The sequence below is a fragment of the Schistocerca cancellata genome, chromosome 4 (assembly GCF_023864275.1).
Source record: "Schistocerca cancellata isolate TAMUIC-IGC-003103 chromosome 4, iqSchCanc2.1, whole genome shotgun sequence".
Lineage (NCBI taxonomy): Eukaryota > Metazoa > Arthropoda > Insecta > Orthoptera > Acrididae > Schistocerca > Schistocerca cancellata.
Genome location: NC_064629.1, coordinates 147,852,644 through 147,867,530, shown reverse-complemented (window position 1 = coordinate 147,867,530; position 14,887 = coordinate 147,852,644). Strand labels below are relative to the sequence as shown.

At 45.4% G+C, this 14,887-nt stretch overlaps 1 protein-coding gene across 1 annotated transcript in view; it reads left to right on the top strand.

Annotated features, from left to right (window-relative positions):
- LOC126183738 (cuticlin-5) overlaps positions 1-14,887 on the top strand; it is a 319,107-nt gene that overhangs the window by 235,377 nt on the left and 68,843 nt on the right. The window contains exon 4 of the mRNA XM_049925944.1: positions 14,318-14,474. Coding sequence (XP_049781901.1) covers positions 14,318-14,474 — 157 coding nt within the window. The remainder of the gene's footprint in view (positions 1-14,317; positions 14,475-14,887) is intronic.

Sequence of the window (14,887 nt, the reverse complement as noted above, 5' to 3'; positions counted from 1 at the left end):
TAGATACAAAGAAGGCCCTTTTCAGGGCCGACATAATTTGTAAAAGACTTTCTGTACGCGAACTAACAGCTGTTGGCGGGTTTGTTCCCGGTATGTCTTATCATGAATCTACAATGGATGTGTCGGAGCCCGGTGGATTCGCCCCCAGGTCCCGAGAGTGGAGGGCTAGCGCGCTACCACCGAGCGTGCCTTGGATACGTCGCAATCTCCGGCAGGCAAAGCATTCGCGGTCACGCGTTGTCCAGAGCATCTGGCAACAGGGCAATCCCTCGGCTAATCGGATCGCGTGGCGCCAAGTTTCCGTAGTTTAAAAATTATGCGTTATCGACCTACACAACATTAGTAATTTTGGTTCGTACTGGCATCAGCTATCCTGGGTTAAAATTGCGTGACACAGTTTTTCTCCACCCTGTAGAGATGTCCAGATACTTCTGATCACATGGTGTACATACACTTCATGCGGCTGGAAGCACGAAAAGACTTTATTTGTTCATATCGCCGCAACACCATTCCTTGGTACAATTATCTCTTAAGAAAGCCATATTTTCAAATGAAATGACACGCAACTGGCGTATGATCTTTCGTTATTATAGCACGCCTGAAAGCAATATTCATGTTTACACTAAAATCAAGCGTTTTTTGTTGATAATAGCAATAGTGTTGATATTAAATAGAGAAAGTGAAAACCAGTGCAGAAACCTCTTAATGTCTATAGTTGGTCAATTCCACGTTCCGTAGATCATATGCAAGTAAACGTTATGATGAGGAATATGTCAGCTGAACAACAAAGGTAATTAAAAACATGTTTATATTGCTAACTGCATTTACATGTTTGCAACTGACTGTTTACTTCTACTCGAGAATTTCGTAATGGTACAGAAGTATTTGCAACGAAAAACCACTTTAATCTGTATTTGGGAACACTTGTGATACCTCTTTAACTTTTCATTTCCATGCGCATATTGCCAAGAGTTTTGTAGTTAGTATTCCACTCCCTTTTGTGCCAAAGATAGATAAATTAGGGGGAAGTGCAGACCATTTTTCCTTCTAATGTTGTAATTATCAATATCAATGTTAATCTCAAGCTGGATTTTTGACAGCATATTTTAGTAGCAAATAAATTTACTGTGGTTAATATTCACAACTGCTTAAGGGCAGCCGGAGGTGGTCAAACCCAAAAAATTAAGATTTTTTTTTTTTTGCTACCGAAAATTAATTGGAACATTCCTCTTTAATGTAAACTTTGAATTATTGTTCTACTCGCCCTAGAAGTGTAGTGATTACCATTTTCCCCCACGACTGCAGAGGAAATGGGCTGCCGCTGAATGCATCTAACACCCTCTCGAGACTTCCTGGCGAACTGCTTGGGATTTACTCGGCCTGTTACGCATACAGCGCGTTATGTTACGCATACAGCGAGTGTGCAAGGGTTGGCTACATTGGTTTCTGTGACAAATGAAGCGCTAAGAGCGCGGAACATCGTCTCTTTGCTGTTTACCGTTTCGAATTAGTTCAGTGTTGCGCCTGTTGTTGGTAGTATTATACTTCTTGTGTAAAGCTTTGTTCTGGTTACGATGCCACGTTTTAGTAACCGTGTATATAAGAAGAGGAAGAACGTAGGGAAAAGAAAATTAACACTAATACCAAGTTGCGATACTACAATTACTGAAACAGTGCGTTCTTCTGCTAAGCAACACATGGCCGGCCATAGCCCTGTGACATCTTCTAGCAAATACTACCTTGTGGATGGTGACTCCAAAGGTTTCAAGACTATAGAGGAACTGAAACCATATGGAAATGAATTTTTAGTTGAAAAGTTGGAATGCATTGGGCATGTGCAAAAGCATATGGGTGCACAGCTTCGAAGGCTCAAACAAACTTTGGGTTCAAGTAAGCTCAGTGATGGAAAGACAATAGGAGGGAGAGGCAGGCTTACTGATGAGGTGATTGAACATCTACAGAGATACTATGGGTATGCTATAAGGCAAAATACTAGTAATGTTAGTGACATGCGAAAAGCAGTGTGGGCATTGTTCCTTCATACTGCCTCTTCCAATGAATACCCTCAACACAGCCTGTGCCCAAAAGATTCCTGGTGCAAATATAATGCAAGAAAGGACTATGATCACAAACATGGTTTGCCAGCAGCTGTGATAAATGCAATAAAACCAATTTTTCATGACTTAGCACAGCCAGAATTGTTACACAAATGTCTACACGGAAAGACGCAGAATCCTAATGAGAGCGTAAACAATTTCATTTGGAAAGTGATTCCTAAAAGGGTGTTTGTAAGCATAAAAACACTGCACTTTGGCATTTATGATGCAATAGCAACCTACAACCAAGGGAACAGTGTGAAGTTCTGAAGGCATTAGGATTTACAGCTGGGGTGAACACTGTATGAGCACTAAGAAATATTGACAGAGAAAGGATAAGAGGAACAGAAAGAAGAGAAAGGCATATGAAGTATGACGGAACAACAGGCCAGAAAAGAAGACAGAAGAGGAAGCTTTTGGAGGATGAAGAAGAAGACCCTGATAATCCATCCTATAGTGCAGGAATGTATTGAGAAACTTTGATATCCATTTCCCGTAAATTAGAATTTTTCGAATATAAGGAACATTTTCTCAAAATCCATTCAAGCTAGAGAGATGAAATTTTTATACAGCACTCCTAGTTGTCAAACTTACATTGTAACACAGCCATTTGGCAATATGTTCAGTAGTTTCATTTCAGTTTAATTATAAAGCAATTATTTGTAAAAAAAAATTGGGTCATTAATAAAAAAAATAATTAGAAGGAAACTAGAAAAGATACTCCAAAATCCCTCTGTCATAACTGCAATACTAAACCACTCTATATATAAAAAAAATTCCAATTTTTCTATTTGGTAGTTTATTCATAAATGCTCCTCAAACTTAGTGATTTTAACATGGGCAGCATAGGCACCTCCGGCTCCCCTTAAACAGGCGTCTGAATATGGACGAGTATGATCCCTTTACATAATTTTAATTACTTGATTTTGAACAAAGAATACTTTTAGGCTAAATGGGGATTTACCCCAGAAAATTATCCCATAGGACAACCGTGAACGAAAATATACAAAATACATTATCTTAACGATTCTTGTGTTCTGTAAGCTTGTTATTGTTCTTATGGCAATACTATCTGAACCTAACAGTTTAGCATATCTACTGTATGTCTTTTTCCAGTTTTAGTTTTCATCATTATGCAAACGCAAGAATTTCGAATTTCCCATCCTGCTTAAAATATTTTGACTCTGCGTCCCCCCTGTGGACTTTTGGGTGCCGACTGGCCGCCGGATCCTCCTCTGCCATTGGTGTCATTTCGAAGCGGTATGGGGAGGCACAAGGCCAGCATACCAGCATACTGGTCTCCCAGGTGTTATCAGCTCTGTAGACCTTGAACCCCTACTTCTCATTCAAATAACACCTCAAATGGGACGACGACGTTGAGTGCAGCCCGTTATAGTCCTCCCACGAAAGAAAAATCCCTGGCAGTAACGGGGATTGAACCAGGGTCCTTCGCATGGCAATCAGAAACGTCGACCGCCCAGTTACAGAGGCGGGCATTTGTATTGGTACACTACATTAAAACCAGGTGGATTATTTTTGATAATACTAAACTGGATGGGATGTTTTAGGAATAATTCATTAGTACGAAAGCAGTTAATAATTCAAACAAAATCATCATTTACTATTTTCCCAGGTAATGCCTCTGTATGCTGTTTGACAATAATGCTTGTATCATATAAAACGGTAGATTGTTAACACTGAATAAGCACAGCAATGGGCCTACGATCGAACCCTGCAGAACGCTCATGTTTTCTCCCCGTACAAATGGTGTGACGTCCATATTTGTATCACTCGAACGTTCTGAAGCAATTTTCAGCATCCAGTTTTTAAACCAGAAATTAAACCAGGCATGCGCTGAACTACGAGGGCGTGCCGAAAAGTAAAGCCTCCGAATTTCTAATGTGAGAACTCTTGCCGGCCGCGGTAGTCTAGCGGTTCTAGGCGCTCAGTCCGGAGCCGCGCGACTGCTACGGTCGCAGGTTCGAATCCTGCCTCGGGCATGGGTGTGTGTGATGTCCTTAGGTTAGTTAGGTTTAAGTAGTTCTAAGTTCTAGGGGACTGATGACCATAGCTGTTAAGTCCCATAGTGCTCAGAGCCATTTGAACCATTTTTTTGAGAACTCTTAAAGCTTCTTAAATAAAACAAACGTTATTAACATTCTACGTCTTTATTCTTCAAGTCTATATGTTTATTTCTCTACATAGTCACCCAGGCGACGAACACACTTTTGCACAACGATACACCAGTTTGTTGATACCGTTACTGAAGAGTGTTTAAACTTGTTGACGGAGTCACAACCTCACCTCTGCTCGCACCGCTTCATCACGATCAATGTGAAGTGCTCGAAGGTGTTCTTCCAGTTTTGGAAACAGATGAAAATCCGATGGAATCAAGTCGGGGCTGTGTTCAGGGTGCTGGATGACAGCGAATCCAGTGCGTCGGATTGTTGCTTATGTACAGCGCTCGTGTGTAGTCTGGTGTTGTCAAGCTGAAGGAGGGGTGCTCCATGTGTGGAAGAACTCTTCGAACTCGAAACTCGATCAGAGCACGTTGTTTCTCACGCACCGACGTAGTTCAACGCCGACCGCCCCGTTACACGCTCCAATGCGGAGTTCTCTAGTGGCAGAGGTTAGCTGATTGCGTCAGCGATACGGGAAAGTCGACCGAGAGATATGCATGACATTTATGTAATATGCATCACATACCTTGTAAGATTCCCGGCGGTACGGTAATGCGGGATTTGCCTGTGATTATTTTCTGCCCCGGAATAATCCTCGACACAGAACCACCCTTAGGAAACACTACTGTAATCTGTACGCAATGGAGTACACAAACACGAATTATTTAATTGTGTGGCCCCAGTGCTGAATCCTAAGTTGGAAAACTTGTCATAAAATAATAAATACCTTCTAATATCCCACAGGAAAAAAAACAAAATTTCTTAAATGAATAAGATATACTAATTTATACGAAATGAAAGGTTATTCGTCGTGACAACGGATTTATTGAATAAATGTTGTTGTTGTTGTGGTCTTCAGTCCTGAGACTGGTTTGATGCAGCTCTCCATGCTACTCTATTCTGTGCAAGCTTCTTCATCTCCCAGTACCTACTGCAACCTACATCCTTCTGAATCTGTTTACTGTATTCATCTCTTGGTCTCCCTCTGCGATTTTTACCCTCCACGCTGCCCTCCAATACTAAACTGATGATCCCTTGATGCCTCAGAACATGTCCTACCAACCGATACCTTCTTCTAGTGAAGTTGTGCCACAAACTCCTCTTCTCCCCAGTTCTGTTCAGTACCTCCTCATTAGTTATGTGATCTACCCATCTAATCTTCAGCATTCTTCTGTAGCACCACATTTCGAAAGCTTCTATTCTCTTATTGATCAAACTATTCATCGTCCATGTTTCACTTCCATACATGGCTACACTGCATACAAATACTCTCAGAAACGACCTCCTGACACTGAAATCTATGCTCGATGGTAACAAATTTCTCTTCTTCAGAAACGCTTTCCTTGCCATTGCCAGTCTACATTTGATATCTTCTCTACTTCGACCATCATTAGTTATTTTGCTCCCCAAATAGTAAAACTCCTTTACTACTTTAAGTGTCTCATTTCCTAATCTAATTCCCTCAGCATCACCCGACTTAAATCGACTACATTCCACTATCCTCGTTTTGCCTTTGTTGATGTTCATCTTATATCGTCTTCTCAAGACACTGTCCATTCCGTTCAACTGCTCTTCCAAGTCCTTTGCTATCTCTGATAGAATTACAATGTCATCGGCGAACCTCAAAGTTTTTATTTCTTCTCCATGGATTTTAATTCCTACTCCGAATTTTTCTTTTGTTTCCTTTACTGCTTGCTCAGTATACGGATTGGATAACATCGGGAAGAGGCCACAATCCTGTCTCTCTCCCTTCCCAACCACTGCTTCCCTTTCATGCCCCTCGACTTTTATAACTGCCATGTGGTTTCTGTACAAATTCAATAAATAGTCGATGTAATTTGACATTCAAACACAAAAACAAAAAAGCATGTATGGCGTTGAAACACCTATGTATGAAATTCATATAAGTACTAATGATGTTTCCAGAATGAGATTTTCACTCTGCAGCGGAGTGTGCGCTGATATGAAACTCCCTGGGAGATTAAAACTGTGTGCCGGACCGAGACTCGAACTCGGGACCTTTGACTTCCGCGGGCAAGTGCTCTACCAGCTGAGGTACCCAAGCACGACTCACAGCCCGTCGTCACAGCTTTACTTCTGCCAGTACCTCGTCTCCTACCTTCCGAACTTTACAGAAGCTCTCCTGCGAACCTTGCGGAACTAACACTCCTGAAAGAAAGGATATTGTGGAGACATGGGTTAGCCAGAGCCTGGGGGGGTGTTTCCAGAATGAGATTTTCACTCTGCAGCGGAGTGTGCGCTGATATGAAACTTCCTGGCAGATTAAAACTGTGTGCCGGACCGAGACTCGAACTCGAGTCCAAGCTGGCACGAAGTGCTGGAGCTCTGTGCGCGACGCTTTCCCTTTTTGAGTATCAATAGTAACGCTATCTGATTGTTTCTACATTGAGTAATAGTGAGTGCGAAAGACTAAACTTGAAGAGTACGGTACATCCATCAACTAAACAGCTGCTGCTGGTGGTCGAAAGAACACGCTCTAGTGGGTAACAGATCACCTGGAAAATTCCTGACGTGCGGGGCTGCACAGGTGCCGCCTCTCCTGAGCAGCTCCGTGCTCGCCGCCGTAAATCCGCTGCTGGCTGACAGGGTGGGCAGCAATTTGCGGTTGTTTGCTGATAATGTCGTGGTCTACGGTAAGGTGTCGAAGTTGAGTGACTGTAGGAAGATACAAGACGACTTGGACAAAATTTCCAGGTGGTGTGATGAATGGTAGCTAGTCCTAAATCTGGGAAAATGTAAGTTTAATGCGGTTGAGTAGGAAGATCAAACCTGTAATGTTTCGGATACAGTATTAATAGTGTCTTGCTTCACACAGTCAAGTCGTTTAAATATCTGGGCGTAACGTTGCAGAACGATATGAGGTGGAACGGGCATGTGAGAACTGTGGTAGGGGAGGCGAATGGTCGACTTCGGTTTATTGGGAGAATTTTGGGAAAGAGTAGTTCACTTGTAAAGGAGACCGCATATAGGACGCTGGTGCCACATATTCTGGAGTACTGCTCGAGTGGTTGTGATCCGTACCAGGTCGGACTGAATGAAGACATCGTAGCAATTCAAAGGCGGGCTGCTGTACGAGGTGCATTCAAGTTCTAAGGCCTCCGATTTTTTTTTCTAATTAACTACTCACCCGAAATCGATGAAACTGGCGTTACTTCTCGACGTAATCGCCCTGCAGACGTACACATTTTTCACAACGCTGACGCCATGATTCCTTGGCAGCGGCGAAGGCTTCTTTAGGAGTCTGTTTTGACCACTGGAAAATCGCTGAGGCAATAGCGTAACGGCTGGTGAATGTGCGGCCACGGAGAGTGTCTTTCATTGTTGGAAAAAGCCAAAAGTCACTAGGAGCCAGGTCAGGTGAGTAGGGAGCATGAGGAATCACTTCAAAGTTGTTATCACGAAGAAACTGTTGCGTAACGTTAGCTCGATGTGCGGGTGCGTTGTCTCGGTGAAACAGCACACGCACAGCCCTTCCCGGACGTTTTTGTTGCAGTGCAGGAAGGAATTTGTCCTTCAAAACATTTTCGTAGGATGCACCTGTTACCGTAGTGCCCTTTGGAACGCAATGGGTAAGGATTACGCCCTCGCTGTCCCAGAACATGGACACTATCATTTTTTCAGCACTGGCGTTTACCAGAAATTTTTTTGGTGGCGGTGAATCTGTGTGCTTCCATTGAGCTGACTGGCGCTTTGTTTCTGGATTGAAAAATGGCATCCACGTCTCATCCATTGTCACAACCGACGAAAAGAAAGTCCCATTCGTGCTGTCATTGCGCGTCAACATTGCTTGGCAACATGCCACACGGGCAGCCGTGTGGTCATCTGTCAGCATTCGTGGCACCCACCTGGATCACACTTTTCGCATTTTCAGGTCGTCATGCAGGATTGTGTGCACAGAACCCACAGAAATGCCAACTCTGGAGGCGATCTGTTCAACAGTCATTCGGCGATCCCCCAAAACAATTCTCTCCACTTTCTCGATCATGTCGTCAGACCGGCTTGTGCGAGCCCGACGTTGTTTCGGTTTGTTGTCACACAATGTTCTGCCTTCATTAAACTGTCGCACCCAGGAACGCACTTTCGACACATCCATAACTCCATCACCACATGTCTCCTTCAACTGTCGATGAATTTCAATTGGTTTCACACCACGCAAATTCAGAAAACGAATGATTGCACGCTGTTCAAGTTAGGAAAACGTCGCCATTTTAAGTATTTAAAACAGTTCTCATTCTCGCCGCTGGCGGTAAAATTCCATCTGCCGTACGGTGCTGCCATCTCTGGGACGTATTGACAATGAACGCGGCCTCATCTTAAAACAATGCGCATGTTTCTATCTCTTTCCAGTCCGGAGAAAAAAAATCGGAGGCCTTAGAACTTGAATGCACCTCGTATTTGTTACCAGTAGGTTCGAATAACACGTAAGTGTTGCGGAGATGCTTCGTGAACTCAAATGGGAATCCTTGGAGGAAAGGTAACATTCTTTTTTCAGCAATACTATTAAGAAAATTTAGAGACCCGGCATTTGAAGCTGACTGCCGAACTCTTCTACTGCCGCCAACATTCTTTGCGCGTAAGGACCACGAAGATAAGATCCGAGAAATTAGGGCTCGGTCTGTTTTCGAGTGGAACATGAAAGTAAATGACAAATAGTGGTACATGATACCCTCCGCTACGCACCATACGGTGGCTTGCGGAGTATATATGAAGGGTTTATTTCAGTAGTGGTACAAGTCCATTACCTCCACTTTTCTGTCTATAATGCTTCTGAAATTAATGAGCCAAACAAACAGAAAGAAAGGGCCATGTCTAGCAAGAAGCCATATGCTTGAATATTTCTGGTATCTCAACTGCAGATTTTTCAGCGCTCATTTAACTTTAGGAGTCTGTATCTCAATATGAACAAAAATGAACTTGTATCGCTATTGAAATAAGCCCTTCATATGTAGATGTAGCGCGCCCCTGCACGGACCCAATAGACTGCCTCCGGCGACTGGTGCTGCATCGATCCTCCCACCTACTCCGTCCCTGGGCTAACTTTGCAAACGGCCTCCTCGAAGGAACTCCGCAAAATTCCCTCAAAGAAACCTACTCGACCAGAATACGCTCTAACATTTTCTGATCACAGCCTCCTACCATGAGAGAGCCGAAATCACTTCCCCCCACTAGAGTGGCTTGCCGCCAAGAACTACAGATGCCCATGGTACGTCTTCTTACGTCACCTTCTGATTTTCAGTCACGGCACTTGTTTTCTGCGCACGTGGGAAATAGTTTGCCGTTGACAACTAAGCCGCGCGGCCTTAGGCGTCTTACCACGGTTCGCGCGGCTCCCCCAATCGGAGGTTCGAGTCCTCCCTCGGGCATGGGTGTGTGTATTGTCCTTAGCGTAAGAAAGTTAGATTAAGTAGTGTGTAAGCTTAGGGACCGATGACGTCAGCAGTTTGGTCCTATAAGACCTTACCACAAATTTTCAAAACTTTTAGAAACTAAAGACCTTTAAAAAATACACCGGCTGCTATTTCAGACTCTGAAGGAAACCATTTTATAAGCAGAATAGATACACTTCTCAGGAAAAAAGGTCATCTGAAAGCCGGCTCTCAATCACCTGCAAATTCCGAAGAAGTGTCGACCAACTTTATTAAACGATATACTGTTGCAGTGTCTTCCTATTTAGACAATCGTGCATCAAATGCGTACATATTCATTATCGAATTAATATAAAATGAATGGAGGCAACCCTTCATGACCTGCCATCTTCAACCTCCATCAGTATTGAGAATAGAATAAAAAATTCCGAGGCATTACTTTCCAGCACGCCCTAAAAAGCTTAATTTCTGTAATAGAATATTTTGATTTACATTACCTGGCTGACAGCTCGCCATCAACTCTGTGATATGATCTCAAGCATAATACAGTCCAGGCCGTTGGCACAAATTCGGTTGATCAGAAATACGCTGAGGCGACAAAAGTTATGGGATACTTCCTAATATCGCGTCAGACGTCCTTTTGCTTGGCCTAATGTAGCAGTAGCAACTCGATGTGGCATGTACTCAACAAGTTGTTGGAAGTCCCCTGCGGAAATACTGAGGCATGTTGTCTCTATAAACTCCTCCCGAATAGGCCATGAAGGCCCAACGGTACCGACCGGCCGCCGTGTCATCCTATGCCCATAGGCGTCACTGGATGTGGATATGGAGGGGCACGTGGTCAGCACGCCGTTCTACCGGCTGTATGTCAGTTTCCGAGACCGGAGCCGCTACTTATCAATCAAGAAGCTCCTCAGTTTGCCTCGCAAGGGCTGAGTGCACCCCGCTTGCCAACAGCGCTCGGCAGACCGGATGGTCACCCATCCCAAGTGCTAGCCCAGCCCGAAAGCGCTTAACTTCGGTGATCTGACGGGAACCAGTCTTACCACTGCGACAAGGCCGTTGGCATGTTGTCTCTATAGCAGTCATTAATTGCGTAAGTGTTGCCGCTCCAGGATTTTGTGCACGAACTGACCTCTCTATTACGTCCCTTAATTGTTCGATGAGATGCATATCGGGCGAGCTGGGTGACCAAATCGTTCTCTCCAATTGTCCAAAATGTTCTTCTAACCAAACGCGAACAGTTGTGGCCCAGTGATACGACGCATTGTCATCCATAAAAATTCCATCGTTGTTTGGCTGTAAATAGCCTCAGAGTAGCCGAACGTAACCATTTCCAGTCAATGAACGGCTCAGTTTGACCAAAGAACCCAGTGCTTTCCATGTAAACACAGCCCACACCATTATGGAGCCGTTGACAACTTGGGTCCATGGCTTCGTGGAGACTGCGCCATCAGCGCTTACCAACTGAAATCGGGGCTCATCTGACCAGGCCACAGTTTTCCAGTCGTTTAAAGTCTAACCCATGTAGCCACGAGCCGAGGACAGGCGATGCAGGCCATGTCGTGCTATGAGCAAAGGCACTCGGGTCGGTCTTCTGCTGCTATGACCCATTAACGCCAAATTTCGCCGCACTGTTCTAATTGCTTGTCTGTTAGCACTGACAACACTACGCAAACGTCTCTGCTCTCGGTCGTTAAGCGAAGGTCGTCGGGCACTACGTTGTGCCTGGTGGGAGTTAATGCCTGAAATTTGGTATTCACGGCGCACTCTTAACACTGTGAATCTCGTAATATTGAATTCCTTAGCGATTCCCGAAATGTAATGCCTCATGTGTCCAGCTCCAACTACCATTCCGCGGTCAGTGTCCGTTAATTCCCGTAATCACGTCGGATACCTTTACCCATGAATCACCTGAGTACGAATGACAGCTGCAGCAATGCATTGACCTTTTATACAGGGTGAAAATTATTGAATTACCTGAAAAAAAAACGTAAATTAGTTACAAACTACGGCGTGTACACACTTTATTCCAGATGTAAACATCACTACAGACATTCGGATTTAGATTATGACATGTTCGATATTCCCGCCATCTTTGGCGATGATGTGGCTCAGACGAATAGCGAAGTTCTGCATGACCCGCTGAACTGTCAGAACATGGTTGCTGTCGATGACCTACCTCCTGAATGCCTGTTTTAAACCCACAAATGGTTTTGAGGTTAATACTGCACATCTTTTCTTTAATATAGCCTCGCAAAAAGAAGTCATATGTGTTCATATCCGGAGAATATGGCGGCCAATCGAGGCCCAAGCCAGTGGCCTCTGGGTACCCCAGAGCCAGAATGCGGTCCCCAAAGTGCTCCTCCAGGACATCAAACATGGGATCTAGCTCCGTCTTCCGTGAACCACATCTTGTCGAAATCAGGGTCACTTTGGATAATGGGATGAAGTCATCTTCCAAAACCTTGACGTAACGTTCGGGAGGCAGTGTGCCATCAAGGAATATCGCACCGATTATTCTGTGACTGGACATTGCACACCACACAGTCATCCGTTGAGGGTGAGGAGAACTGCGGATTCTCAGTCCTCCAAATGCGCCAATTTTGCTTATTAACAAACCCATCGAAATGAAAGTGGGCATCGTCACTAAACCAAACCATATTGACATCAAAGTCCTGTTTGTCAATTCTGTGGACAATCGTGTTGGCGAAACACAGCTGCTGTTCCATGGTCCTGGGATTAATGGCTGATGGGTTTGAATTTTGTATGGGAAGAAAACTGGAAATTTGTGGTAAGTTCCTATGGGTTCAAACTGCTGAGGACATCGGTCCTTAGGCTTACACACCACTTAACCTAACTTAAACTAACTTACTCTAAGGACAACACACACACACCCATGCCCAAGGGAGGACTCGAACCGCCGACGGGGGAAGCCGCGCGAACTCTGGGAAGGCGCCTTAAACGCTACCCCTCGCGGCTGCATGAGAAGAGATCCAGGTCAACAACAAGTTGTCGCAGTGTCTCCCGGTTGAGTCCCACCTGTTGCGCACCTCGTCTGATCGATTTCTTGGGGCCGGTTTGAAACACAGCGCATGTCTTCTCGATGTTTACAGGCGTTTTCACCCTTTTTGGACGATCGACATTGTTAACAGTATCATCACGAATAATACCCGTTCTGCTAAACTTGTGAATTAAATTCTTGATTGTTAGCACACTTGGACCGGTTGTCTTCAGAGTGAACTCGGTCGCAAACTTCCTTTGAGCCGCAGTTGGGCTGTTATTGCTCGCACAGTGGGCCTTCACAAGCGCAACACGCTCAGGCGCGCTGCACCGTAGCATTTTCACGTACAAATGGCCGACAACAAGGCGCGTGCGTATGCGCATACTAATTCCCATTGTTGTGGATTGGCAAGAGAGCCAACCCGGTTTTCAGAGGAAGCCGAAAGGCATGCGTTTTAGCTCACGCAGGCTGGCGTGAGGTCTGGAACAGGTCAAAGAAATTAGACTAGCAAAAAAGGACGTAGCTGTGGAATACTTAACTTTAATCCATAAATGGTGAACATCGCTCTTGACGGTACATGTTTTACAGCATCAATAGTAACTGGTAATGGCGCCTTGCAAGGTCGTAGCAAATGACGTAGCTGAAGGCTATGCTAACTATCGTCTCGGCAAATGAGAGCGTAATTTGTCAGTGAACCATCGCTAGCAAAGTCGGCTGTACAACTGGGGCGAGTGCTAGGAAGTGTCTCTAGACCTGCCGTGTGGCGGCGCTCGGTCTGCAATCACTGATAGTGGCGACACGCGGGTGCGACGTATACTAACGGACCGCGGCCGATTTAAAGGCTACCACCTAGCAAGTGTGGTGTCTGGCGGTGACACCACACCCCTCATGCCCCGCGACCAACCGTGCAGTTTGAACGTCCTAACGCAAACCGTTCAGAAGTTATGACGATTTTATTTCATATAGTTCAATAATTTTCACGTTGTAACTAGTGTACGCAGTACTACCGTCATCTGTGTATGTGCTTATCGCTATCCCATGACTTTTGCCACCTCAGTGTACTGTTCTAGTGTTTTCCTATTTACACAATCGTGCATTAAATCAGTTCGTACTCGTGACTGAATTAATTAAAAATGAAAGGAGGTAAGTCTCCGTGACTTGCATTGCTTCAACCTCAACCGAAATTGAGAAGAGAATAAAAAATTTCAAGGCTTTACTTTCCAGCATAGAATATTTTGATTTACATTACCTGGCCGACAACTCGCCATCAACAGTGTGGTAATATAGTCCAAGCTATTGACGGAAATTCGGATGAACAGGAATAGCAGCCTACGACCGACCCACTTCCCCACTTCTAGCCAGTACAGGAGACGAAAATCTGCCGGCCGCGGTGGCCGTGCGGTTCTGGCGCTGCAGTCCGGAACCGCGGGGCTGCTACGGTCGCAGGTTCGAATCCTGCCTCGGGCATGGGTGTGTGTGATGTCCTTAGGTTAGTTAGGTTTAAGTAGTTCTAAGTTCTAGGGGACTTATGACCTAAGCTGTTGAGCCAACTGAACCATTTTTTTTAACGAAAATCTGTTGCGGCATTTACATATCAGCATTGTTTTCCCGATGGGCTGTAAGAACTGTACGGCCGGCGCGGTGTTGCAGGTGGTGTTCGTGGGCGACGGCAGCCACGTGTCGGGCCCGCACGTGAGGTCGCGGCCGCTGAGGCCCCTCGCCGCCGACGACCTGGACTGGCGGCTGCACGACGACGTCTGGGACCGCGAGTACCGCCGCCACCACCACAACGCCACCAGGGTGCACCGTGCGTATCCTCACCTTTCAACATATTGTATTGTATTATGTATGATAACCGGGGACCTAGAAACGACGGAGAGGCTCCGTCCCCGCCGCAGCCGCAGTGGTCCGCAACCCCACGACGACTACCGCAGTCCACTTCATCCCTCCGCCTCCCCAGGGTTATTGTGCGGTTCGGCCCCCGGTGGACCCCCCCTAGGGAACGTCTCACACCAGACGAGTGAAACCTCTATGTTTGCGTGGTAGAGTAATGGTGGTGTACGCGTACGTGGAGAACTTGTTTGCGCAGCAATCGCCGACATAGTGTAGCTGAGGTGGAATAAGGGGAACCAGCCCGCATTCGCCGAGGCAGATGGAAAACCGCCTAAAAACAATCCACAGACTGGCCGGTTCACTGGACCACGACACAAGTCCGCCAGG